General features: G+C 64.8%; 2 protein-coding genes across 2 annotated transcripts; both read right to left on the bottom strand.

The window, feature by feature from the left end:
• Positions 1-1,471: 1,471 nt before the first annotated feature.
• Positions 1,472-12,319, bottom strand: PGRMC2 (progesterone receptor membrane component 2). Its single transcript, XM_037497780.2, has 3 exons — positions 11,950-12,319; positions 3,961-4,116; positions 1,472-3,201 (listed from the first exon to the last, which is right to left on the bottom strand). Exons 1-3 carry the CDS (start codon positions 12,317-12,319, stop codon positions 3,104-3,106), a joined length of 624 nt encoding a protein of 207 aa, XP_037353677.1. The 3' UTR covers positions 1,472-3,103.
• Positions 12,320-17,545: 5,226 nt separating this feature from the next.
• LOC119234782 (uncharacterized) lies at positions 17,546-22,954 on the bottom strand. The gene is made up of 3 exons (XM_037497779.1): positions 22,862-22,954; positions 22,581-22,702; positions 17,546-17,876 (listed from the first exon to the last, which is right to left on the bottom strand). Exons 1-3 carry the CDS (start codon positions 22,952-22,954, stop codon positions 17,546-17,548), a joined length of 546 nt encoding a protein of 181 aa, XP_037353676.1.
• Between the last annotated feature and the right edge of the window lie 1,748 nt (positions 22,955-24,702).

The following is a 24,702-nucleotide window of genomic DNA, read 5'->3' as shown; positions in this document are numbered from 1 at the left end:
CCCCCCAACTTTCTGAGCAGACGCTATTGGAGGGCGGGAGACGCCTGGGTAGGAGAGTGGGTTTCTGTGCCCACGCTGGGGCGGGAACCGAGAGGGAAGGAAGACACAGAGACCGTTGCTGCGCCGCCGCTCCCTTCCCCACCGTGTTCGGCTGCGTCTCTTGCGCCGCCGCTGGCTCGCACGCTGTCCGGCGTCGGGGAAGGCCCGCTCTTCCCGCCTTTCTCCATGTGAAAGATGCTTTGTCCCGCGGACCACAGGCCCAGATTTAATGGGTTCCCTCACCGGGCCAGCAGGCGTGTGCGGAGGACCGCCTGGTCTGGCCGGGGCCCAGGCACCAGGGAGGCCCCAAGGGCAGCCTGTGGGCAGCGTGGTGGGACCCGGGCTCTCCCCTCCTCCCTGCCTCTCCGCTCTCCTCGGCCCGGCTGCGGGCCCTGGTCCCTTCTGGGCTCCAAGCAGAGCCCCGACGGGACCTCAGAAGGAAGCCAAGGCAGCGCCAGCCTCACCGTCCAGGCCCCCGCAGCCAGCAGCCTCCTTGGAACACCCCTGCCGCCGCGCTCCGGGGCAGGCAGCCTCTCCTGAGACGGCAGCCAGAGGCAGATGGGCATGTGCCCCCGCCCCAAGGGTACCAGGCGGCCAGGATGGGGCCCTCGTGGGAGGCTGGGACTGCCCCCGCCCCGCACCCCGCTGGGCCTGCGGGAGTGAGAGGCAGACCACGCTGCGGAAAGATTTCCAAAGCACCTGACTGGCCAAGCGAGAAAGCCTGGGTCAGCGCGGGAGGCTGTGTGGTCGTCAAGGATGAGGGGCAGACGCCGCGGGCGGTGTCCCGGCACCACCTGGGGCGCACTTGGCCTGGGGAGCCTGGGAGCTGAGACTGTCTTCAGCCCCGCTTTTCAGCTCTGGAAGCTGAAGAGCTGGTTGCCAGAGGCCAGCTCCAGGGCCAGCCACGTGACGGGTACGGGGGTGCAGGCAGCTGCCGCGGTGAGATGGCGAGCGGCCTGTGTGGGGCCGAGCCCAGGAGCGGGGGACGCTCACCTCCAATGGTGAGGCTGGGCCTTTATTTCGAGGTTCTCGCCACAGGCCAGGGTCACGGCTTGTGGTGTCCACCCGTGGGCCCCCAGGATGCTCGCTCAAGGTGACCTCCACCCCAGGCGGCCCCAGACCGTGCGCCGGGTCACTGCGGGCAAGCGGCCCTCCTCAGACACTGCCGGTCTCCTCAGTCACGCGGACACCGCGCTGGACATCGCACTGGACACCTCTGCGTTCCGTGTTAGGGTTCATGTGAAGTGGCCTGATTTTTAACTCAGATGCTGAGGAAGCAGGGGTGATGCCAACCAGACACAGGGCGCCAGACGCAGCGGTCCCAGAGCAAGCCCACACGGGTGGAACCGGGGCGCTGGGGGCCCCTTCTGGGACCACGGCCCAGGGCCAGCACCGCCAGGCCCAGCTGACGCTGCCCACGCCACCCAGGAGCGAGAACCACCAGGCGTGTCTGCGGAACACCGTTTATTTCCAGCCCAGAAGACAGCGCTGCTCACGCTCTCACAGACACGAGACCTTCGTTGCGTGAACACGCGTGGCTTCCCCACCCAGGCCCCGACGACCCACACGTACGTGTCCATTTACTTCAGAGGCAGGAATTCACACCAACTGTTCAGACAATGGGTCACACACACAGGGCATTTGCCGTCGCCTCCATCCCACTGCCGGGCTCCCGGAAGGCTTGGCTGAGGCCCGTGGTTCCCACAGAGCCGCCCCGCTGGCGGGGTGAAGGGGCGCGGCGTGCACGGCGCGGCTCAGTCGGTCGAAGGCCCCCGGGACGGCTTCTCCTGGCGGTTGACGTGGTCTCTTGGTGTCAGCCGCCCCGTCCCCAAGAACCCAGACCCTCCTGCTGGAGTCACGACCCGCCACGAGGGTGGTGCCAGGCTCAAGGGAGGCGGCACCTGCAAGCTGACACCGCCCCGTGGGCTGGCGCCCCGAGACCCGCCTGCAGAGGGGCCTTGTCCTTGGCTTGGGGCCGGGCCACCCCACTTCCTTCTCCTCGGGCGCGGCCTCGTGCCCTCGCCCCCCGCGCACACAGAGTCCCACGCGCGGCTGCGGGGTTGCACATGCTTTATTAAAACGCACTGGTATTTACAGTCGCAGAGCCTCCCCGGCCTCGCGCGCTCAGGTCCGCAACGCAACACCCACACCGCGGCCGAGCGCCTCACCACGAGGGGCCCGACGCCTCCAATCAGGCAGCTGTTGGGGGGTAGAGTCGACTTGGTTTTCGATGTTTTTGACAAGAGAAAAGCACGGGGACGCAGCTGGCCATGGCGATGCTAACTAAACCGTGTGCAGTGGCATCCACGGCGGTAACACTGATGGTTCCTGACATCCTATACACAGAACGACTCAAGGCTTGCTGGCAACAGCACATCCCAGCTTCAGTCTCAGCGCTGCTGTAGTGACTTCTGACCTCACACAGGGGCTGTCCCTAAAAGTAACCAAGTCTATGTAAGTGAAATAAGGCACAATTAACATGGGTCTGGTCGAGGGCGGCAGGTGGACACTATTTCAGCTGGCCTTACCCTGGAGAATTAGCCTGGGCTTAAATCCTTTGGAAATCCCTTCACCTAATTTCCAAAGTTTTTTGTTTTTAAAGAAATAAAGGCTAACAAAACCCAAAAAGAAGAGCCTGGAATCCACTCCGCTGTCTGGGCGGCCTAAATGACGCCAGTGCTGTGACCCCACGGCGCCGCCTTCCTCGAAGCCAACGAGAGACACGAGGCGCTGCGGGTGAGGCGGCCCCGCCGTCCCGTGAGGAGGGCTGCACACGTGTGTAACAAATGCACATCTGGTTGTCTATGGTTAAAAAACAAAAAACAAAAAAAAACGGGGGAGAAAAGGAAAAAGCAACCTCGTGACTTTCCTGCTGCTGGGAAGTCCCGTGCCCGTGCTGGGTGGGGCGCCCGGCAGAGCACAGCAGCGCACGGCCCGGGGCGCCTGGTGTCCGGCGAGGCGGCCGGTGGCGCTTCTGGTGCAGGTGAGCCGGGCCCGGGACGTTCTGCAAGAGGAAGTGAGAACTGCAGTTCTGAAGGCCCCTGACTTTAGTTGTGTACAAAGTTCAGTCCTGTTTATTGTGATCCTTGGTGTCTTCTTCGTCTGTGTATTCTGACGGCTCTTCTCCCGGCTTTAGGAGTCTGCCGACGTAGTCGTATTTTTCTGAAAGACACATCAAGACAAAGTCAGGAGTGGTCGGTGCATCTCACCGCTCGACTATGCAAGGAAAGCGTCTGCCTCTTTGCACGCCTGGCCGGCTCTGCAGCACCCAAGGCGGGAACAAAGACAGAGGGGGCTCGCAACTCCGCTGGGCACAGCACGGGCACCCTGGGAGAGCGCTCAACAGGCGGCGGGTCTGGCCCCCACGGGCACGCCAGGAGAGCGCTCAACAGGTGGCGGGCCTGGTCCGCCCCGAGCTGCTCGGCCCGACTCTCGGGTCAGGCCTGGGACACAGCGGTGACCTGTGAGTCCCAGCAGCTCCTGACTTTGACACTTGGCTAAAGCAGATTGAGAACCGCGCTGGTAGGGACGGTCCGGTTATTTCAACCCTATAAAGAGACGGGATTTGGCACAGAACTGAGGGGAAACGAAAGGTCGGGGTGCTTTTCGGGGCTACAGAAGGCCAGGGAGGGAGAACGGTGGCGCGCGCGGGGCGGAGGTGGGGGAAGGGGAAGGGCGCGGGCACGGTGCAGTCTCGTGCAAGCAGCTCCAATGGGGGAGAGTTTGGGGGCGAATGGTCTCCAAGAACATGACCACACCGGCAGCGGAAGGCCATGGTCCTGCGCGGCCCCAGCCAACCTCCGCCTCCGCTAGCCCTTCCCGGCCACCACGCCATGCGGGCCTGCAGCCATCTGCTCTCCGAGCAACGGGGGCGCCGGGCCTGGCCAGACACGGGCACGTCCAGGTCCCCGGAGGATGTACCTTTAAACTGCATCTCCCACTCCCGGACACTCTCCATCTGCACGGCGTTCAGGTCTGAGAGGTCGTCGTACTCCTCCCGCAGCGCCTCCTTGTCCAGGCAGAAGGTCGCCAGGCCTCGGGACGCATCCCTGCCCGCAAATATCCCGTAAGGCCCCGCTGGGGAGAGAGAAGAAATGATTTAGCTTTCCTAAGGGTGTCTCAGGCTGCCTCAGAGGAAAGGCAGGGCAAGCTTGGGCGCGGCGCCGTCTTGATTCCAGAACGAGTCTCGCTAGGCGGGACGTGGCAAAGAGTTTCTTCAAAACCTGCCTATTGGCCAAAGTATGGCTTTTCAATGAAAATTTAAACATAGAATTTCAGTTTCTTTAGCTACCCGCAAATCTGTATCCAAAGAGGAAGCCCTGGAGGCGCTGGGAGAAGGGGCGCTGAAGCAGGTGGGTCTGGAGGCCAGTCTTCTTGAGGGGAACCGACACTCTGGCCTCTGGCCAGACCCCCACAGCAGCCCTGGGCATGCACCGTGGAGACGCGCCTGCGACACGTCCTTCCTCCTGCCGTCCACAGGGAGACGCGATGCTGCCCCGGCGGGTGGGAGGCCAGAGCCCGGCACGTGCAGCCCCCCGAGGCTCTGCTGAAGGAGGCGTCTGACAGACACGAGACCCGCTTTCCGAGACGCTTCACGCAACCGCCACAGACTCACGACGGCTGTATACACGAGACGCCAGCAAAGAGACGAAAGGTCTCACTTCTCGTGGGTCGGGGGGACAGACATGGCCGTGAGGAACAGGAGACACGAGACGAGCCTTTCCAGGGAGCAGCGCCCGACGGCCCCGAGCCCTGGGCCGAGCACCGTCAACGGCTTCTGCGAGCTCATCACGGTTCTGAGCAGCAGAGACTCTCGCTGCCGACCCTCCCGCCTGCAGCCGGCAAAGTCTCCACCCGGGCAAGTGACGAAAGACGCTTTGGTCATTTAAAACACACTAACGGGATGAGGCGGCTGACGTGTCACACGTCTAGGAAGCCGGCTGAGCACAGCACGTGAGCCAGCAGAACACTACACGCCACCAGAAAGAATCGGTAGCTCTACGTGTAGACACACGGCAGCCCATGCTGTAACGACGAAAAGCCACCCGGAGGAGCGTACGGTGTAATTCACTTTGAATTGTGAGGGGGATGCGCGTGTGTGAGCACGTGTGCGCTGCGGGCCGCGCCAGGAAGCACACGGCCCGCTCAGCAGTGGCAACGTGTCTGGGGGCAGAAGGGAAAATCTTAACCTCATGTAACTGGGAAAGTCTAGTTGTTTAAAAAATGATTTTCATGATAACCTTTCTAGAGTTATTTGTTTCCGTCTAATCTCGTAAATTTCTGTTAAAAATGTTCTTTTAAGAATACATGGTAGTGGGGCCTCCCCGGTGGCGCAGCGGTTGAGCGCTGGGTTGCGAAGCTGCCCGCGGCCTCTGGGGCGCCGGTTCGATCCCCTGCTGCTCCCCGGCCACCGGAGGAGGGTCCCACATGGCGCGCAGACCTCTCCTGCCGCCCGCTGCTCCCCTCAGCAGTGTACTTCGGTCCTTCTGCCTGCTCTGCTCCCTGCTCTGGCTCTGGTGAATTCTCTCACCCTCCCACGCTTCTGACTGTACCCAGTGCATGTATAAACAAAACAAACAAACAAACAAATAAATAAATAAATAAAACATGCCTCTATTAAAAAAAAAAAAAAATAAGTATTAAAAAAAAAAAAAAAAAAGAATACATGGTAGTAAACAAGGTTTCCAAAATATAGAATCTTACAAACAAAAAATTTCTTTGCCAAATCTGAAAGCTGGCGATACAAGGCCACAGGAATTTAGGGAAAATCACTTTAAAGTCACAACCATCGGTGTAAGGATCGCGAGCAGCCGTGACCGGGGAGCCCGCGGGGCGCGGGTCAGGATGCAGCATCTCCCCCGAGCAGACGCGCCGGTCAGCGGGGCGTTTGTCGGGTCTGGAGCCAGCGGAGTGCCCCGGGCTCGTCTAGGACAAGGGACGTTCTGTGTCGGGGAAGCGCCTGCACCCTCGCCAGCGGGGCCCAGCAGCTCCCTCAGAAAGACAAGCGCTAAGCGCCATGAGCTGGGCCTGAGCAGGAGGGGGCGCCCCGCAGCCCTGCTGCGCCCTCCTGCCGCCCCGGCCATCTCCCTGCCGCGTGCAGCTGGGCCCGGCGCCGTTTCCCTCCTCGGCCTGGGCCGTGACCGCCCTCCCGACGCAGGAACCGGCGCGCAGGGTCGTGCAGACAGCAGGGCGGCTCCCGCAGCCGGCCCCGCCAGCGTCGCAGCTGGAAATCCGACGTTGCTGCTCTCCACAGAGAAAACCTCGAGTTCGCTATACGGGTGCTCGTTATTCTAGAGAAATGTTCATTTTCCCGAGGGGGGGGGCAGCGGCCACAGGGCTCGTGGAGGCGCACACCGCGGCGGCTTCCCGGAGAAAGGGCTGCCCAGGGGCAGCTCAGTGCTGACCCGGCCCTGCTTCCCGACGTCTGACAGCAGCAAGCCCAACACAGAAGGGGAAATAAACCCGATCAGGCTATGACAACCACAAAGGTACTGACAGCTCCAGCTCGTTAAAGAACCTTTTTTTTTAAAAAAAAAAAAGATTTATTTATTTATTTATTTATACAAGCACTGGGTACAGTCAGAAGCGCGGGAAGGTAAGAGAATTCACAAGAGCCAGAGCGGGGAGCAGAGCAGGCAGAAGGACCGAAGGACACTGCTGAGGGGAGCAGCGGGCGGCAGGAGAGGTCTGCGCGCCATGTGGGACCCTCCTCTGGTGGCCGGGGAGCAGCCGGGGATCGAACCGGCGCTGCAGAGGCTGCGGGCAGCTTCGCAACCCAGCGCTCAACCGCTGCGCCACCGGGGAGGCCCTAAAGAATTTTCTGGAGCGTCCCCTGGCCTCCCCGCGGCCAGGCCCGGTGAGTCACCGACAGCGGAGGCAGGCACCAGCCCACAGCCCCCACCCCGCAGCAGCACCCCTGGAGAAGCGCCGACAGGGGAGAGCGGGCGCCACCAGCACCGCCTCTGCGGGCACCGGCATTTTAGGGACCTGTTAAGTCAAGCTGGAAAAGACCAGTGAGACGCTGCAGGTGGAACACGGCGCTCGGCCTACCGCGCCCCGCCCTGGCCTGGGAGGCGAGGCTCGACCCCGCGGGGACACGTCGGGGCCCGCCATGGCGGCAGGGGGCGGCCGGCGACCCCCTCGGGCCAGAGGCTCCCGAGCCAGGGTGAGGGTGCGCGCGACGCCACCCGAGCCTCCCGGTGCCAGGAGGCCGACCTGCTCCCGAGGCCGCGCTGCCCGGTGGCCTTGCCCGGGGGGCGAGGGGTGTGCCGTCCCTCCGAACCGACCTGGCGCCACTGCCGCCGGCGGGAGTCTCCCACCCAGCCCCAGCTCCTGCGGGCCCGGGGGCACCAGCCCGTCTCCAGGAAGCCCCCGAAGACCAGAGCGCCGCGGACCAGAGCCGGGGCTGGACGAGTGGCCCGGACACGGGGAGGGTGCGGCGGAACCCGGGGCGCCTCCCCCACGACGCGGCCCCCGCCTGGCCGCCCCTGACCCCAGCCGCGCGCGTTCGGGTGCTGTGCTCAGGGCCCGCGACGCCACGGACACTCCTGCTCTGGGAAACGACGCTCCCCACACGCTCCCGCCGCGCGGCGCAGGCCGGGACTTCAGAGGTTCATCTGCTTCCGAGAGAGCAGGCGGCCCAAAACCACGCCGCACTCGTCAGGACCGGGCGGCGCCAGCGATCTTCGGGGCTGACACAGCTCGGGGCGGCTCTTTGGAGAGCAAAGGCGCGCGCGGAAGCTCGAAGCTCGGGAGCAGCACCCGGCAGAGGGCATGGGAAGCGGCGTCCTGCAGACTGGCTCCCGCGCGGAGACGCCAGGAAGGAGGAGAGCAAACACCTCAACCACGCAGCTGACCGAGCTGTGACTGCCGGGACGCTCGGGAGGCGCCAGCGGGGCTCAGGAGAACGGGAAAACCCGAGTGAGGATGCTGCTTACTCCCCGGGTGTGAAAAATGACTCCCAGAGACAAGGCAGCGCCGGGGTAAGAGGCCGTGGCTGGCAGTTTCGAGACCCCCGCGGCCGGTGTGCGTCTGCCCAGAAGACGGCGGCGGGCTGAGGAAGTGACCTCCACGCCGGGGTCCTGCCCCGGGGAGGGGCGGCACTGATGCCCCACCCGTGACCCGGGCAAGGGTCCACGCCCAGGACCCCGGAAGCCCGGAGCAAAGGGGGAAAGCACTTTCTGGACTCCAGCCAGGGCCACCCTAGGTAAGGTCTGGAACGCTGGACTCGCCTAGAGGGAGCGGGCGCTTCCCGCGCCTGGGTCCAGCCTGCAGGCCTCCGGCGGGGTGGGGCGCGGGACTCTGAGGACAGAAAGCCCAGGCCTGGGCCACCCGGGCACCGGCACCGGCCGGGCAGAGAGGGCGTGGCTGCAGCAGCTGCACAGCGGTGCCGGCTTGAGCAGCAGCGGGTCGTTCTACAGGCGGCTGCGGACGACCAGCTTCCGTAAGAACCAAGCCCACGCTGGGCCCCCCTTCCACAGCTCAGAGCATGATAAATCCCAAAGGCAACCCAACCATGGGAGTATTAATCCGCAGATTAAACAATCATCTTTAAGTGCAAAGTCTCCCAGCCATAGGAAACTCAGCCTCAAAAAAAAAGATACATTTGACTACAAAAAACACCAAAACTTCCCCTTGGTTTAGAAAACACCACCAGAAAGGCAAAAGGAAAACACTAGGAAAAATATTTGCAGCAAATGCTGATTCTCTTTCTAAAGAACACCCGCCATCTAGAAGACCAATGTCACGCCTGTCACACCCCAGGAGAGGACACGGCGGGTATTGCAGGGGCGGAATCCATGGGCCCCAAGGTCACCCAGGAGAGGGTACCCCAGAGGGAGGCGAGGCCCAGGCACCAAGGAGGGCCAGGAGGCACAGCATCTCCAGGGGCAAGCCACGAACCCCGAGTGAGCCCCTGCCCTCCTGCACTGAGGCGGCACCCCCAGACCCCGAAGGGCTTCGGGTGGGCACCGAGCCTCATCTCCGAGAGGCCAGACAGGGAACACCGCACAACCACCACCACTGCGGCTTGTGGAACAACCTGGAACAAAACTCAGCGAGAGCTGCAGATGCCCGGGGGGCCAGGCACCCCAGAGCTGGTGAGGAGCTCGAGCAAGCGGCTAAAATCCAGTAAGGAAGGAGACGCCAGGAAAGGTGGGGGGTGGGGCAGGCCCAGCTTGGGGGCGGAGGGGTGTCCTCAGACACTGGGGCACCACGCGGGAAACCATAGCACCCCTGTCGTCACCCGCAGGAGGAAGCGAAGGGACAGCGTGCAGGGGCAGCTGCGCCCCCAGGGCGGGCAGTGGGGCTGGACACCCCAAGGGCCAGACACGGAGCCGCCAGCAGGCGGGCAGCAAAGTATCCTCAAGAGGCGGTTCACTCTCACCCAAAAACGCCCGCTGCCGCTCTTAGGCCACTCAGGGCTGGCCTCGACAGTGCCCAGCTGCCCCGTGACGCACAGGACGAGCCCCGGGGGGTCTCGCAGAGACAACCAGGATGTGTGTGAGCAGGGTCACAGTTGGCCAGGAAGCGGAGCTGCCCCCACCTCAGGGCAGGAGGGCGCGCGTGGGTCTGGCCAGACAGCACCAGGGCCAGGCCGGGCCGGGCAGGCCGCACCTGCGATTCTGCGGACTCGGAATAAGCCCGACCGCAGATGGAGCTGCAGGAGGAGGAAGCCACTTGGCAGGCTTGTGACTCTCCCCACTCCTGAACACCGGGGAGTCAGGCGTTGCTCCGTACTCTCCTTCCTGGGGAGTCACAGGGAGCCGAAGCAAGCACGGCCCCGGGGCGGGGGGCACAGGCCCAGATGTCAGGAACAGGCCGAAAGGCCAGCAAGGGCCTCGCCTCTGCCAGCACAGACCCGCTTCTGGTGGGCCCTCCAGGGGCGTTAAATCCACTTTCAGCCCCACCTCCGCGCCAGGCCCTCGGGGAGCCACTCCATATCAGTCGCCCTTCATGTCACTTTATTTAAGGTCAAAGTGGCATTTTGTGGCCGGTGCCACCACACCAGGCAGCAGGACATAAAGCTAAGGGCGTGTGACTTTGGCGCTCTCGATGCCCCAGCAGGATCCCCGCAAGCTTCTCCCAGACAGCAGCGAGGCTGGGCGCTCAGCTACACCTGGGCCGGAAGGCCCAGCCAATGAGACCCGCCAGCCCCGCCAAGGCAGGCGGCCTGCTCAGTGGGTGCTGCGGAACCTGCTCTCCTCGCTCCTCCACTCTGCTCACCTACGGGCTGAGCACCTGGACTGTCACCGACGTGACAGCGACGCATGTGGCTGGTGCCGGCCGTCTGCCGGCGTGTGTTTACCCCACTAAGCAGTCAATATGCTGCTTTTTAAGGACCTGGACTTTAATGCTGCATGACTGAAAAGAAAAGGATCTCAATCTGAAAAAACCGAAGCTCACAAGCTCTGGCATCATGCCCCTTACCCTGGCATGGGGCAGCTACTGGCGGCACAGAAACCGCCAGCTTGTTCTTCCCAACTGCCGAGAGCTCAGATAAGGGTTACTGCTTCTGAATTATCCTGCAAAAGCACCCAATTTGAGACTCACAGTAAAAATCAAAACCCAACTGAACGTGTGTTGCTCCATAGCCAGAACCTTGGCTTTGAGACTGCGGGAAAGTGCTCTGCGGTCTGTTAATGTGAAATCTCAACCCCGCCAGGCGCACCTGACGACTGGCCGGCGTCAGGGGTCCTTTCAGCCTTAAAACATCCCAAGCTCCCCACCAGGCCTCTGGCCAGCGAGCACCTGGGACCATGTGGCGGAATGCGGGCCTGGCTGTGTGGGCGGGAGTCTGGCGTGGGGTGACCTGGGGGGCCGCGCTCAGGCGGCCAACACGACACCTCTCTTATCTGAATTTTTAATTTCCGCTGCAGAACACTTGCCGCTGGAGGCTGCCAAGCTGCCTGAGACTGTCTCTCCCAGCTATTTTCAGAGCGTGGGGAGGCACGTGTGAGGGGGCTGCCTGGGCCCAGCAGCAGCTCAGAGGGGGCCAGAGGCGGACCCCACGCAGGGCAAGGCTGGAACGCAGGAGACCTGCACCCCGTGTCTTAATGTCAGCCAGAAACAAACTCTAACGAGGCACAAAATACTACATAAACCCGAGACTAAGAAAAATAAACGATTTCATCTGCTCCACCTGCTTAAATACAGTATTTCGGTCCCACCCCTTGTCCCGTGTGCACGGGAGTCAGCAGAGGACCAGCCGTCTCCGCGCTGTGGGGGGCACGTCTGGCTCCACCTTTAGACACCCCGAAGCAAGCCTTGGCTGGGCTGACCGGGAGAGGCCCCGACGGGGCACCCGCGCGCGTGGACACACCCCGGGCAGGCTAAGCCGCAACCCCCGGGTTCTCGCCCCACTCAGCTGGCAACAGGCCGCAGCGCCTTCTGAGCAGGCTCCGGGCAGGGCTCTGAATCCAAGGGGCGCATCTGCAAGTGTCAGTAAACGGCAATTACACCCCGAAGGGAAGCAGCCGCGTCTGCACCCGCCCACCCCGGCCTGGAGGGCCTGACGGCCTCTTTCAAGGGGCAGGTCGGCCCAGGTCTCCCCTTTGTTGTTCTCCTCGCCCGCACCTTCGGGCGCCCGGCCCGACGAACCCTCGCCCCACACGCACGCCGTTGCTCAACCGGCCGCGGCTCCAGCAGGCCGGGGCCGGCACCGGCCCACGGCGCGGCCCGACCGCGTGGCCCGCGCGCGCGGGGACGGAGGCCCCGGCCGGCCCCGCCGCCCCCCGGGCCGCGCCCGGAGCCCAGCCCCGCGAGCCGCAGGGGCGCGCCCGGCCGCCCGCCCGCCCGCCCGGCCGCCCCGCCGCCCCCCGGGCCCGCACCCGATAAGTCGTTATCGCGCGTCGGAGCGCCCGCCCCGCCCCCGCCCCCGCGGCCCCCGCCGGCCCCCGCCCCCGCGCTCACCCGGGCCGTAGAACTTGCTGCCTTTGGTCACGTCGAAGACCTTGCCATTGACGGCGAGCAGGATGCGCGGGGTGCGCGCGCCGTCGTACTGGCGCAGCTGCTCCAGGCTGAAGTCCCGCTTCTTCATGCGCGGCAGCGCGGCGGCCGGCCCGTCCTCGGCCGCGCCCGGCCCCGCGCCCCGGCCGCGCCGCCCCCAGCGCCGCCACAGGCGCAGCGCGCCCAGCAGCAGCAGCGCGGCCAGCGCCGCGTGCAGCAGCATCTCCCCCGCCGCCGGCAGCGCCGCCCACGCGCCCGCGCCGCCGCCCGGGCCCCCGCCGCCGCCGCCGCTCCCCGGGGCGCCGGGCTCCTCGGCCCCGTCGCCCGCCGCCATCGCTGCCGCCGCCCCGCCGCGCCGCCGGCCCGCCCCCCGGCCGCTCGGCCAATGGCGCGCGGCGGGGCGGGGCCCGGCGGCTCGGGATTGGCGGCCGGCGAGGTCGCGTGGTCCGCGCCCGCCCCGCCCGCCCCGCCGGCCGTGGCCGGGCGGCGCGCGCGGGTGACGTCCCGCGCGGCCCACACTTCCCTGCTCCGCGGGCGGGGCGGGCCTGGGAGCCGACGCTGCGCCGGCGCCGCGACGCGGGGCGGGGCGCGGCCGCGGCGCGTGCGCGGGCCCGCGCGCCACGCGCCCTCCTCGCCGGCCCCGCCCCCGGCGCCCGCCCCGCCCCTCGGCTCCTCGGCCCCTGTGCGCGTGCGCGGGCCGGCTCTGGGGGCGCGGCGGCGGCACCGCTCCGGGCAGGGGCTGCCCCCGGGGTGGGGCTCCGGGGCGCGTCGCCGACGCGGGGCCGCGGCGCTGTCCGCTGTGCAGCGCGGCTTTTGGGGTCCATCGCCCCACCCGGCCTCGCGCCCCGCCACTGCCCACCCCCCGCCCCGGCCCGGGGACCCCGCCCGCGCCCCCCCGCCCCGGCCCGGGGACCCCGCCCGCGCCCCCCCCGCCCCGGCCCGGGGACCCCGCCCTCGCCCCCACGCCCCGGCCCGGGAACCCCGCCCGCGCCCCCCCCGCCCCGGCCCGGGGACCCCGCCTGCGCCCCCAGCCCCGGCCTCCGCGCGGGGGCGGGCCCGGACGCAGGTGTGGCGGGGCGCGCGGGCGGGTGCGGCGGGTGTCCTGCGGGGGGCAGCGGGTGGCCAGTGGGTGGCCAGTGTCGGGGGCGCAGGGGCGGGTGAGCCGCGGCCGCTGGGGAACTGGGGCTCCGCCTGGGCGGAGGGGGGAGCCGCGTCTGGGAACAAGAGGCGCCCGGGGACGGCGCGGACCAAGTGGCGTCGGAGCCCAGAGTGCGCAGAGCGGGGCGCGGAGGAGCGGGGCGCAGAGCGGGGCGCAGAGCCCCGGGATCCCGGCGCGGGCCGCGCGTCTGTGCGGGGAGGGCGAGGGCGGGGCTGGCTCCGGCCGCAGGCTCTGCACCCCTGCACCCCCACCGTGGGCCTGGGCGAAGCCCGGGGTGTCAGGACCCCCGCCCCTCCCGGGAGAGCAGCCACACGCCCCAGGGCATAAGCCGCGCTGAGTTCCCAGTAAAACTTTATTTATGGGAGCTAGAAATGTAATTAACACACTTTTCAGTGTCAGAAAGCGGCATCCTGTGGATCTAAAATCACAGCCATGTTTTGCTCTCCGGAGGTATGAAACACCTGCTCTCCGAGGAGCGGGGTCTGGGGGGCAGCAAGGACCCAGCTGCCTCTGCCCAGCCTGGAGGGCCTGGCAGGAAGGGGGCGCACAGCGGCAGGTGGCTTGCCGGCCGGGCGCTTCCCAGGGACACAGCTAGAAGCGGGGCCTGGGGCCTGCTGGTGTTTATCGGCCTCCGGCAGGCCCTGGCAGGCTGGACACTGACGTCTTGCCCCTTCTGTCAGGGCCAGCGGCACACCCAGGCCCACCTGCCTTCCCTCCACCAATGCGCACAGTGCTGGCTGGGGCCCCTGATCACACCCCGGGACCGGCCTTGGGCTGTCTAGGAGGTGAGAGGCTTCGGAGTGTCCCCTCCATCGCGGCCACTGCGCCGGAAGCCCTTCCTCTTTCATGAGTCCCGTGAGCAGCTCACTGCCCTTCCAAGCCCCGAGCTGGTCTGCAAGGGTCGCCCAGGGCCTGCCTGCTGCTGTCACCTCTGCTGCCCAGACCCGTCAGTGGCCGCCGAGTCCCGGTGTCCAGTGGTGTACAGGTATTCGGGGCCACGGGGCATCGGCGCTCAGGGCCTCCACCATCATGAGCAGCTTCTCTGCCTTGCAGCGCGCCCGCGGCCAACTCCCTTGCCCGCCTGACACCAGCCTCCGCCCCAGGGATGCCCCGACCCTGCCCACTCAGTCCATCCCCCTCCAAGACCTGCACGCTGCTCCCCAGGGCCACGCAGTCCCCACACTCTGGGCTCGCTGCTCTCCTTCCTTGAATTCTGTGCCTCCCTTGCTGTGACCGCCAGCCCGGCCTCTTCTGCTCTTCCTGACATTACGTTCCTGAAGCTCTCCCTAGGGTCCTCCGCTTCTCCTGCCTCTGCAGCGGCGTTTCTGCCTCCTCTCCACTCTCTCCCCACCGGCCCCCTGAGGCCCGAGGCCGGCTTGGGCATCCGCTGCACCTGCGAGGCCGTGACATTTCACCTGCAGACTCTCCCTGCCCTCCTCATGGAGACCACCAGCCCCCCTCCCCCACAACATGGCAGGGTCTGGCACCAGGGGTTCCGTGTCTCAGGCGCCTGAGGCGTTGGGTTCCATCTGCCAGAGACGCGGGCTGGAGGCAGCGGCTCTAAGGACCTGTCCCTTCCCATGCTCCCTGTCCTGTGGGCCCAGTCACCCAGGAGTTCGCCGCCCCTGTCCGGGCTGAAGTTGTTGGAGGTTCCACGCCCTGCCAGATGGCCGGGGCTTCCACGGGGCTCCTCACGCGGCCGCTTCCCCAGCGACCTCTGACCCGATGGCGCAGGCTCTGCTATGTGCAGAAGCTAAGCTCTGGCAGGAACATCTTGGGGTGCGAGCAGCCCCGGCCAGCGCTCTGGCTCCTGCTGGGGTCAGGGGAGAGAGACGGCGTTCGTGGCATCCCACGCAGCAGCGCGGGCCGGCCCCGCCTGTGTGGGCAGAGCCCCGGCCCTGTTCTGGGCCACTGAGCTGTCTGGGCCTTGGCAGCAGGCGGCGCTGCCTAGTCTGTACACTGGAAGGGCCCCTGGCCCAGAAGCAGCCACCGCGGTGCCACCCTGGGTGTGCGGCCTGCACACTGGCGGTTCCGAGCAGTTGGTCGAGCTGTGACTCACTTAGGAATCTCCCAGCAGACCTAGCCAGACATTTGAACTCAATAAATATTTCTTAAATAAGAGAGACTGTTTCTTGCAATCCTGTCCTATTTCTCCATTTTTGGGAAAAACACTTCTTTCCCACATCAGATGCTCCTCGGAGCCGGAGGGGGTGCCGCTGGCATCCTGCTGGCTCTCGGCGTCAGCACACGTGGCCCTCGCCCCGTCTGCGGAGCTGGCACCTGCACAGCGCTCCCTGCGGGTGCCTGGGTGGGGGCAGGCAGGGAGCTAAGCTCAGTGATAGGACCTGAGAGTGAAGTTTCATTCACGAGAGCGGGAGTTTGCCGTTGGACGTGAATGATTCTGGATTCTACCCAGAGTGGATCAGATACCTTGGGGCTATGATTTAGAAGAAGATAATTTAATCTGCATGTTTCACTTCTTCCTAGACAATCCATATTGGGAGGCGTCCTGGCCAGGTGGAGAACGTCTTTTGGGCTCTCGGTGGCTGGGTGTCTTGATGAGGTCTCTGGACCGTCCTATAGAACTTCTGGTGATACTGGCGTGGCCATGGAAGGCGCTCTGAGATGGCGGGAGAAGGGGGGATTGACTGCCTTGGCGCTGACCTACTCAGGGCGCTCCGGGGACCCTAGGGATCCACGAAGAGGTGGAGTCACCGGAGAAGTGAGCTGGTGGATATGGAGCAGGACATGTTCTCCCCTCAAGGGGGATTTGCACACCCCAAGTCAGTCGCAGTGGATAAGCCGAAAGGGTCAGGGCAAAGGTTTTCGTATATTTTTGCCAACATACACCCCAGATAATTATTAAGTTGATAGGTACACTTTTTGTACTTGGTTGCAAAAGATGTACTTTTAGGCATAATATAAATATTAGCATTTTAGTATAAAAAAGTTTGTGACCTTCACGTGCATTCAATGACTCTAAATCCCACAGAACTCAAATACTTCGATCCATTTTTTAGAAATTTTACATTATTCTTTTTCTCTTTAAATTTGTATTTTCATTCCATTTCACCAAAGACTTAAAAAAAAAATTATGCTCAACTGTACTTGGTTGCTTATGTATTCGTTTCCGAAATAAATTTTATTGGTAGGTTTTCGCATTTCCTGTGACTGCAGCTTCTGAGTGTCAGGATTCCTGTTGGGTCGAGCTCTCAGGCCCATCCTCCATCCTGCCGGCAGGTCTCTGCAGACCCTGGGGAGAACCACTGCGTCCTTGGGAGCGGGCCCTGGCCTGCCGGGAACGCGCCCGCTGCGGGGCAGGGCGAGAGGGTGTGAGTGTCCTCACGGGCCCAGCCGTCAGGTGCTCTCTGCTGGAAGAAGATGAAGATAGATTTGTTACATTCACTGATCTCGAAAATCAGTGAAAGCGTCTTCCCCCAATGCGTCTGAAAATTGTTGAAGAAAATACAAACCGTCAGCCACGCCTGACACCTGCTCCTTGTACACGTGACCTGACCTGACTGAGCAGAAGGCAGCACTTTCTGGCCCTTTCCTGGAAATGGCCTGAAGGAGGCTGAGCCGTGGAGTGAGGCTTCTGCAGGCCTCTGTGGCGCAGGCCAGCCTTGTTGCTGGGGGTACGCCCGAAGGCTCCCTGGCTCCATCCTGGGTGGGTGCAAGGCCAGGCCCCAATCCTCACTGCACACCGGAACTCAGCGCCGCCCCGCCCGCGTGTGCTCAGCTCTGCTGGGGGACGCGGGCTAGAAGGGCGCCGGGAGGCCCTCTGTGGCCGCTGGGCCCGCCAGAGTCGCGGGTGTCCCTTGCGATGGCGGCTGAGAGGCCCTGGCGCACAGGAGCCCTTTGCCCACGACCTCGGCCGGCGAGAGGAAGTCTGTCTCTGCAGTGGGGAGAGTGACCCTTCCAGGGAGACCAGAGTCCTGCCGACGCTTCCGCCTGCGCCATCTTCGGGCAGCTTGGTTTCAGGCAGGCGCGAGTGAGAGCTGGACCACTGGTCCCGAGACCCTCGTCTGCCTTCTCGAGGGCTGAGCCGGCTGAGGCCCGCTGGAGGGGTGCAGGCCGGCGGGAGCGGGGGTCCCTGCAGGGTCCGGAGGCTCTCCTGGCCTCATGGGCGCCCGTCCTCCCTGCGCGAGCTGCTGGGGCAACCTGGAGCCCCAGGCCCGAGTCCCCGGCCGGTCGGCAGGAGCAGGCCGCTGGCCCGAACGTAAGATGGCTGCCCGGGAGCCCGGCCCTCTGGGCGGATGGTGTTCTCCTGCCTTGGGCGACACGCATGGAACAGAAGTAAGTCAGAGAGCCGCGGGGAACACGGCAGGCGGGAGGGGTGACTGGAGGGCGCGGGCATGTGAGCCCGTCCCCTGCCGGGTCTGACATGGGCAGGGCGCAGCGTCAGGCCCCGCTTCTGGGCTCGGCGGAGAAGAGGCTGGTCGTGCGAACCAGCGTGGCCCGCGCTCGCTGCCGGTGTCCAGGCGGACCTGGAGGGACGTAGGAGGGGCCTGAGCCGCCTCCTTTCTGGGGACTCCGGATGCCGCTCCCGGGATGGGGTGTCTGGGGCGAGCTCGGCGGAGCTGCTGGGAGAACCAGGGGCCGAGCAAAGGTCCGAGAGCTGCCGCGAGCTGGGCGTCTGCGGGGCCCCGGCGGGGCGGATGCCGGGGAGCGGGCGGCCTGGGCCGGGGGGAGAGAGGCCGACGGTCGCCGGGGCCGGGGTGCGGACTTTACCCTGTAAGAGCGAAGGAACCACGGAGGCCTTGAGGCCGGCCAGAGAACAGCGGGCGCCGCTCCTTTCTTCCAAAGGGCATTCCCAGCACCGCCGGACAAAGTCCCCGCCGGCTCCCGCACGTGGCCTCTGCTCACTGCCCGGCTGGCCCCGCGGACCCCGTCACCCACCGGGCGCCCGACGCCCCAGACGCCTGTCTCCAGACGCCTCCCCATCTCAGGATGCCTGTGCCCTCCCCGCGTCCTCCAGGAGCTCCTGGACCCTCCTCCCGGCGCGCGGTCTCGGCAGCAAGCCCCGCGCAGAGGCGTGGAAAGGAAAAGTCAGAATTTCTCCCATCCTGTGCCCCCCGCACACCCGACAGTGAGCTCGAAAGTGGCTGTATTTTTAGCTTGGAGAGAGCTGTGCAGCCCGATCTGACGGCTGTCCCTCCGCGCCCCCCATCGGAACCCGGAACGCAGCTCCATCCCCCCCTGCCTGCAGATGCAGCCCCCGCTCCCCACGCCGGGCTGGAGGCCAGAGCGGTGCCCCCAGTGGGCAGCAGAAGTGACCCTGCTCCCCGAGTGCGCCCCTCGGCTTGCAGCGTCCCCTGGAGGCCCCGAGTGTGCTGGCCGGCCCCTGCCCAGCTAGTGGGGTGTCTCGCCCCATCTGTCACGCTCGGGAGCCTTCCAGGACCATGGCCCGCCTGAACCCCTGCCGGGCCAGGCCTGGCGCTCCCCTGGGCGCCATGGGGCGGGGCAGCCCCCCTGCACAGCTGAAGCTGCCGGGCCATGAGGGGCGTGTGCTGCTCTGCACCACCTCAGGCCTGCGTCTTCGCTGGTGTCTGCTCTGGTGTTGTCGGGGGGCACAGTTCTCTGACGTGCGCTCAGGGGTGTCCTCCTGTTTCCTGCTCATTTGCCTTTTGAGATTTTTTTTTAAGATTTTTATTTATGCATACAAGAGCTGGGGTGCAGGCCAGAGATGTGGGAGGTAAGAGGACTCACCAGAGACCGAGTGGGGGAGCAGACTGACTGAAATCCACTGCTGAGGGGAGCAGTGGGTGAGTCAGGAGAGGTCTGCTGCGCCATGTGGGTATCTCCCTGGCTGGGGATCGAACTTGTGCTGCGTGCTGCGGTGGCTGTGGACAGCTTCTAGTGCAGTGTATTAACCCCTTGCGCCACCAGGGAGGCCCCGTCTTTTCAGGCTTTTAAGGCTTCCAGGGCCTTGTAGAATCACTAGATTCCACGTGGTCAACTGTGGATTTGCCTTCCTGGGGAGAGGACACTTTGGTCCTCCAGCTCTGTGTGACGGGTGGGGCCCCCGAGGCTGCCTGGGGGGCTGGAGAACTTTCCTCTCGGGTTCTCTCGCCTCTGAGGCTCCGCTCTCCCCCAGGGGACCCCCTTTTCTGGGATCTGCAGCTGCACTCACGGGCCCGCTCCCGGCCTGCAGTGGCGGGTCGCGGAGCACAGCGCGCCCTGCTCTCCCCCATCCCGTGCGCGGGTCGTCTGTGTGTCCTGCTCTTCGGCGCCCGCCACTCTGGGGGCTGCTGCTTCTTGTTTGGAGTTTGGGGCCAGCACCAGCCTCTGATTTCTGAAGCTTTTAGAGGCACTTTAGAGGGAAGCTGCGTCCTGGGCCCAAGCCCGGGTGGGAGGGCGATGAGAACGGGAGGGGGCGCTCTGGCCGCCTCTGCCTTGGCCGCAGCCCCGAGGGAGCCGTCCAGGAAGGGGTGCGGGCACGGCTGGCAGCACCCACGGCCGCTCACCATTCGTTTAGGCATTTCTTCCCTTTCAGCCACACGTCAGGACCCTCCTGACGAGGCCAAGTCTTCACAGAGCACCTCGCTGTTCCTTCCGGCGGCACAACCTTCCGCTGGCCGTCAGCCCCTGGGGCCGGGCGAGGCTCGCTGCTCTCCACGCTGGGCTTCTTTGCCCCGGCCTCGCGCGGGCTGCCCGTGTCATGAAGCTGGAGAGAAGCGTTTATTGGTTTTATTTTGCAGTAATGTTGGTTTAAGGACGTGTGTTATTTAGGGGTGTGATTGAGGGGGTGGGGTCACGCCTCCAGCCCACTCCCGAAGCACAGTCCCCACCACGGTCCACGGGGCCCCTCCTACTTTGCTGTCCACCCTCCGCTCCCGGAGCCTCAATTCTGTGCCAGGTTCTAGGTTTATGTGGGTTTCGTTTTCTCTGCTCCTGTTCTGCTGCTCTGCGGTCCACGCGCCAGTGGAATCATCCCGACTCGGTCTTTCTCCTTCTGACCTATTCCTCTCAGTGTCCCCTGCACCATGTTGTCTCGAAGGGCAAGAGCCCGTGGTCTGTTTCTCCCACGGCCGCGCGGTGCCCCGCTGCGGCCCTGCGGCGCCCCTCGCCCACGCTGGTGTCTCTGGGCGCCGGGCTGTGACCCGGGCTGCTGGGGGTGGGCTGCAGTGACCACGGGGTGTGTTCATCCCTCTGTTCAGCAGATAATCCAGTGGGAATGAAAGTGGAGACCATTTTGCAAAAACCCTGGGTGACGGCCGGGGCCAGGAGGCCGAGTCTGAGGTGCGGGGCCCCGGGGAGAAGAGGCTGCTGCATTTGGGCAGATTTCAAGGTGTCTTGGAATGTGTCCCAACTTTTATTCACGGGGTCCTGGAGGAGAAAGTGGGGAGGGCCCGGCTGTCGCCTGCCCAGGCCCAGCCCAGGAGGCGGCTGCGTGGCTGCTCGGTGCTGGCGCTCCTGGGAACTCACTTCAGGGCTGGGGGGAGGCCCTGGGGCCGTGGCCTGCGGAGAGCTTCCCCGACCTGGGGGGCTGCCCCGCTGTGCTCTTTGCTGCCCCCTCTACCTCTGCGGGGGCACCCCTGTGGCCTGGGCCCACGGCCGGGGCTGTGCTGTGTGGAGGGGGTGCGGAGGTGGGAGGGATGTGTGTCCCGTGGGTGCAGGGAGGAGGGGCAGGGTGTCAGGTATGCCTGAGGGTCTCCAGTGCGCAGGGGACATGCCGGTGGGTGGAGCAGCCTTGCTCGCAGGAGCAGAAGGCGGAGGAGGGCAGAAGGCGGAGGAAGGCAGGCGGGCAGGCGGGCAGGCGGAGGGTGTGTGTGCATGTGTGAGTGTGAGTGAGGGGGAGAGAGGGAGGGCAGCAGGGGCTGCTGTCAAGTAAAAAAGCCCCCAAAGTGTTCGTGATTGTCGCCTGTATATTGTCATCATTTTGCTGTATGAAATCAGAGACCGTGGCCCAGGCCTTGAGAGGAAACATCCACCGTCCGCGGCTGCGGTGCTCGGGGCACGCTCGGGGCACACTCAGGCGCCTCCCAATTTCTGTGTTTTGTGAGGACAAGTGAGGAAGCTTCCGAGAGCAAGCAAGGCCGCCGCCCCTCGGGCCTGTGATGCTCTGATAAGGCCAAGGGGCCGTCTGACGCCCACCCGGCAGCCCGCTGTTTCCTCCCCATCCCATCTCTGCACACCATGCACGCCACAACCCCCACACACACCCCACACACTCACACACGCACAGACACACACACCCCACACCCCCTCCCCGCCTGTGCAGACTGCATGGGGCTGGTCTGAGCGGATGATGCCCTGCGGCTGCGGAGCCTCCTCACGCGTCCTGGGCTCTGCCTAGTCCAGCTGTGCCCAGGGAGGCGCTGGCCGGCCAGGCCTGTGGAGAGCTTGACCCTAACCTGCCCGGGTGCGGCCGGCCCTGCCCCAGGCCTCGAGCTGTCTCCCTGAGCAGGCTGGGCTGGAGTTGGGACCTAATGGGCTTGTGGGTTTGCACTCATGTCCCGGCCCTGCCCCTTGTCCCAGTGATCAGGTGACCGGGTCCCTCCCTGCCACCCCTGCAAGGCGTGTCACCCTCCGCCAGGCTCCCGCCCCCAGCTGCCAACTCCCCTCCCCTTCCCTTTGAAGCTCCTCTGAGGACACAAGATTAGGACCCACGTGCCCCAGCCCCTGGGGAGGAGGGGCCTGGGGCACAGCGCAGCCTGCTCTGACCTCTTGCCCTCTCTCAGCGGGCCTGGCTCTCAGCCAAGAGCCCCAGCAGACTCTCCAACCGGGTGTGCTGGCCTCTTCCCCCAGCAGTCCTGGGAGCCCTCTGCAGGGGGCCCAGGAGCCAGGCGCCTCCTGCAGGCTGCTGACCGGTGGCCCGTCCTGACGCGTTGGCAGGAGCCGGACCTTCGGCACAGCCCTTATCCCCGTGTGAAGGTGAATGTTCCCTGGAGAACAGGCGCTGGATTCTCCACGTGTCCGTTGGAAGTTTAGTCTCCGCGGTTTTCTGGGTCACCGAAATGGAAAACAGACCCAAACCCAGTCATGTCTACATTTTTTTTTTACGTGGAAAACCTGGGATATGGGCCCGAGGTGGGGGGGTGAGAGGACTCCCCAGGACAGAGTGGGGGGCAGAACAGGCAGATCCCCTGAGATCCACCGCTGAGGGAGCAGCGGGGAGGCAGGAGAGGTCTGGGGCGTCCTGTGGGTGGAACGCAGGCTGTCACAGTGGCAGAGCTGGGACTGAACCCCTAGGCCTAGGCTAGAATAGTGAATTTTATTACCGCGCAGGGATCTCTTACTCGAGGAAGGTTTTTATTTGGAGACAGTTCCCAACCTCAGAAGATGCAAGGACGGGGCAGCCGGCACCCCCGCCCCCCGACTGCCCACCAGTCTCGGCCCTGCTCGCTCTCCCACCCACACCCATGCGTGTCGTTCAGGATTGTCTGGGTGTCTCCAGGGCTGGGTCTGGGGAGCTGGACTGTGCAGGGCTCACCTGGGCGGGGCGGGGCCCGGCGGCCAGAGGACGGTTGTGGGGCACGGCACGGCGGCTTGGCCCAGGGCTTGGTCGTCGGGGGGACGGGGTGAAAACAGAGAGACGGTTCTGTGATTTGGACCCTGCGGCGCCGGGGATTGGGCGTGGATGAGGCGCCGGGTTGTGGAGGCTGGGTGCTGTGTGCGTCTGGGCGGCTGTGCTGCACTGGGCCTGGGGCATCTGCACAGCAGCAGGCAGGGCAGCCGCATATGCCAGCCCTGGGCAAGATGCTTCGGACTCACTGACGGCGGGTCCACCAGCAGCACGGGAGAGGGGGGCGGGGCGGCGGAGCCCGGGAGGTCGGCCAGTTGGTTCATGCACTCATGGTCATCCATCTCCTCACCTGCTGAGGACCTACTGTGTGCCAGGCCCTGCCCTAGTACATGGCAAAACATAGGTCAGCTCTGTCTAAAACCCCAAGTGTCCCCACCGGGGGACAGGAGGTAGAGATTGGACCCCGGGAAGGTGGGGGGTGGGGTGAGATGAGGTGTAGACACTGCCCAGGGCCCTTGTCTCACTTTCGAGAGCTTCTCTGCTCCAGGCTCCGGCCATCACCACCTGTGGTCACCAGGGACATGACTGGGGTCACTGCCAGGAGCCTCCCTCCTTCCTTCGGGTCTCTGGCAGCCAGCACGGCCCACTCGCTGGAGCTGGTGAGGATGTAGTGGTTGGAATCCTCATGCATTACTGGCAGGAATGCTGAATTTGTTCAACATCTATGAAAAGCAATATGGTAGTTTCTCAGAATTTTAAAATAGACTTTCCGTATGAGGCAGCAATTCCCCTCTGGGCATAGACCCAAAAGAATGGAAAGCCAGGACTTGACACTGATGCACACGCACTCTCAGCAGCGTCATTCACAGGACCCACAAGGTGGGAGCCACCCAAAGGCCCACAACCTGTGTGATGGAGGATGAAAGGATAAACGAAACGTGGCAGACAGGTGCAGTGGAATATTATACGACCCCGAAGAGAAAGGCTTTCTGACGCAGGGTACAAACTGGATGACCTTGAAGCTATTGTGCTCAAACAAGCGAGACGCCACAGGACAGCTGTGGCATGTTCCATGTCAGGACGTGCCTAGAGTGGTCACGGTCATGACCTGCTCATAGAGGCGCTCACCAGGGGATGGCAGGAGAGGCAAACGGGCCAGCGTGCACTGGGGATGGGGTTTCCGTGTGGGAAGATGAAAACGGCTGACGTCGGGAGTGGGGCTGGTCGCGCAGCAGTGTCACCAACCCTGAAGCACCTGGTCCCTGGGGATGAACGGTAACATCCCTGGCACTGTGGGTGTGACCACAGCATAAGCCTGCGGAGGAGAACCACCCTGTCCTCGGCCATTGTGGCGGGAGTAGCCGGGTCCGTCTGTGGGCAGCACAGGCCCGGGACGTCATGGGGCTTTGAGGCAGGTCACACTGGGCACCGGAGACTGGGGCCCTGGGCCATGCTCGTGGCTGGCAATGGGGCGGGTGCCACGATGGGGTTGCGGCGGGCCTGCTGGGGGAGAGTGGCTCGAGGGCGGCGCTGCCCACTGCGGGCAACCCTCTGCCATTGCTGGACTCACGAGTGGCGGCTGTGCCTGCAGGAGGCCAGAGCCCATGCACTGGGCCTGCTGGGGCCACCCCAGGCACCCACATACGACAGACCTGCTGGCCTCACAGCCCATGCTGGGCAGCCCCTGGGCGGGGTCCCCGTGCTGCCAGTCCTGCCACCAGCGGCCACCCACTGAGGGGGGAGAGGTGGGGCCATCGGGCGCTGACCAGAGTGACAGGGGCTTCCAATTCAGTCCTGCACGGCATGTGTTTTGGATGGAAATGGGGCCAGAACAGGAGTGTGAAACTGGTTGAACCTGAGCTGACCGAGACCTGGGGTGACGGGGGAGACCCCGCTGGGACAGAGGCCGGGGTGACGGAGGAGGACGAGGCCAGCAGGCTGCGCTTTGTTCTGCATGGCGAGGGGCAGGGCTTCCCGCCACTGGGTCCGGTGCCCATGGCAGTGCTCGGCGCAGAGCAGGACCTCAGTCAATACTGGCAGGATGAGGCCGTTTCTGCGAGCAAAAATGAGGGGCCATTGCCAAGGTGAC

This window comes from Talpa occidentalis, unplaced genomic scaffold, assembly GCF_014898055.3.
Source record: "Talpa occidentalis isolate TD23 unplaced genomic scaffold, MPIMG_talOcc4v2.1 talOcc4.8, whole genome shotgun sequence".
Classification (NCBI taxonomy): Eukaryota; Metazoa; Chordata; class Mammalia; order Eulipotyphla; family Talpidae; genus Talpa; species Talpa occidentalis.
Note: the sequence above shows the minus strand (reverse complement) of the source record. Positions and strands in the feature narration are given on the sequence as shown.

What these genes read in the sequence shown, in the direction of transcription:
- LOC119234782 (XM_037497779.1), bottom strand. Translation starts at nt 22,954, where the DNA reads ATGGATGACCATGAGTGCATGAACCAACTGGCCGACCTCCCGGGCTCC. An exon ending in TGCTGGTGGACCCGCCGTCA is followed by an intron (nt 22,703 to 22,861) that starts GTGAGTCCGAAG and finishes CCGGCGCCGCAG; the next exon opens with GGTCCAAATCACAGAACCGT. An exon ending in CCGGGCCCCGCCCCGCCCAG is followed by an intron (nt 17,877 to 22,580) that starts GTGAGCCCTGCA and finishes TCGCTCTTACAG; the next exon opens with GGTAAAGTCCGCACCCCGGC.
- PGRMC2 (XM_037497780.2), bottom strand. Translation starts at nt 12,319, where the DNA reads ATGGCGGCGGGCGACGGGGCCGAGGAGCCCGGCGCCCCGGGGAGCGGC. An exon ending in CAGCAAGTTCTACGGCCCGG is followed by an intron (nt 4,117 to 11,949) that starts GTGAGCGCGGGG and finishes CTCTCTCCCCAG; the next exon opens with CGGGGCCTTACGGGATATTT. An exon ending in GTGGGAGATGCAGTTTAAAG is followed by an intron (nt 3,202 to 3,960) that starts GTACATCCTCCG and finishes TGTGTCTTTCAG; the next exon opens with AAAAATACGACTACGTCGGC.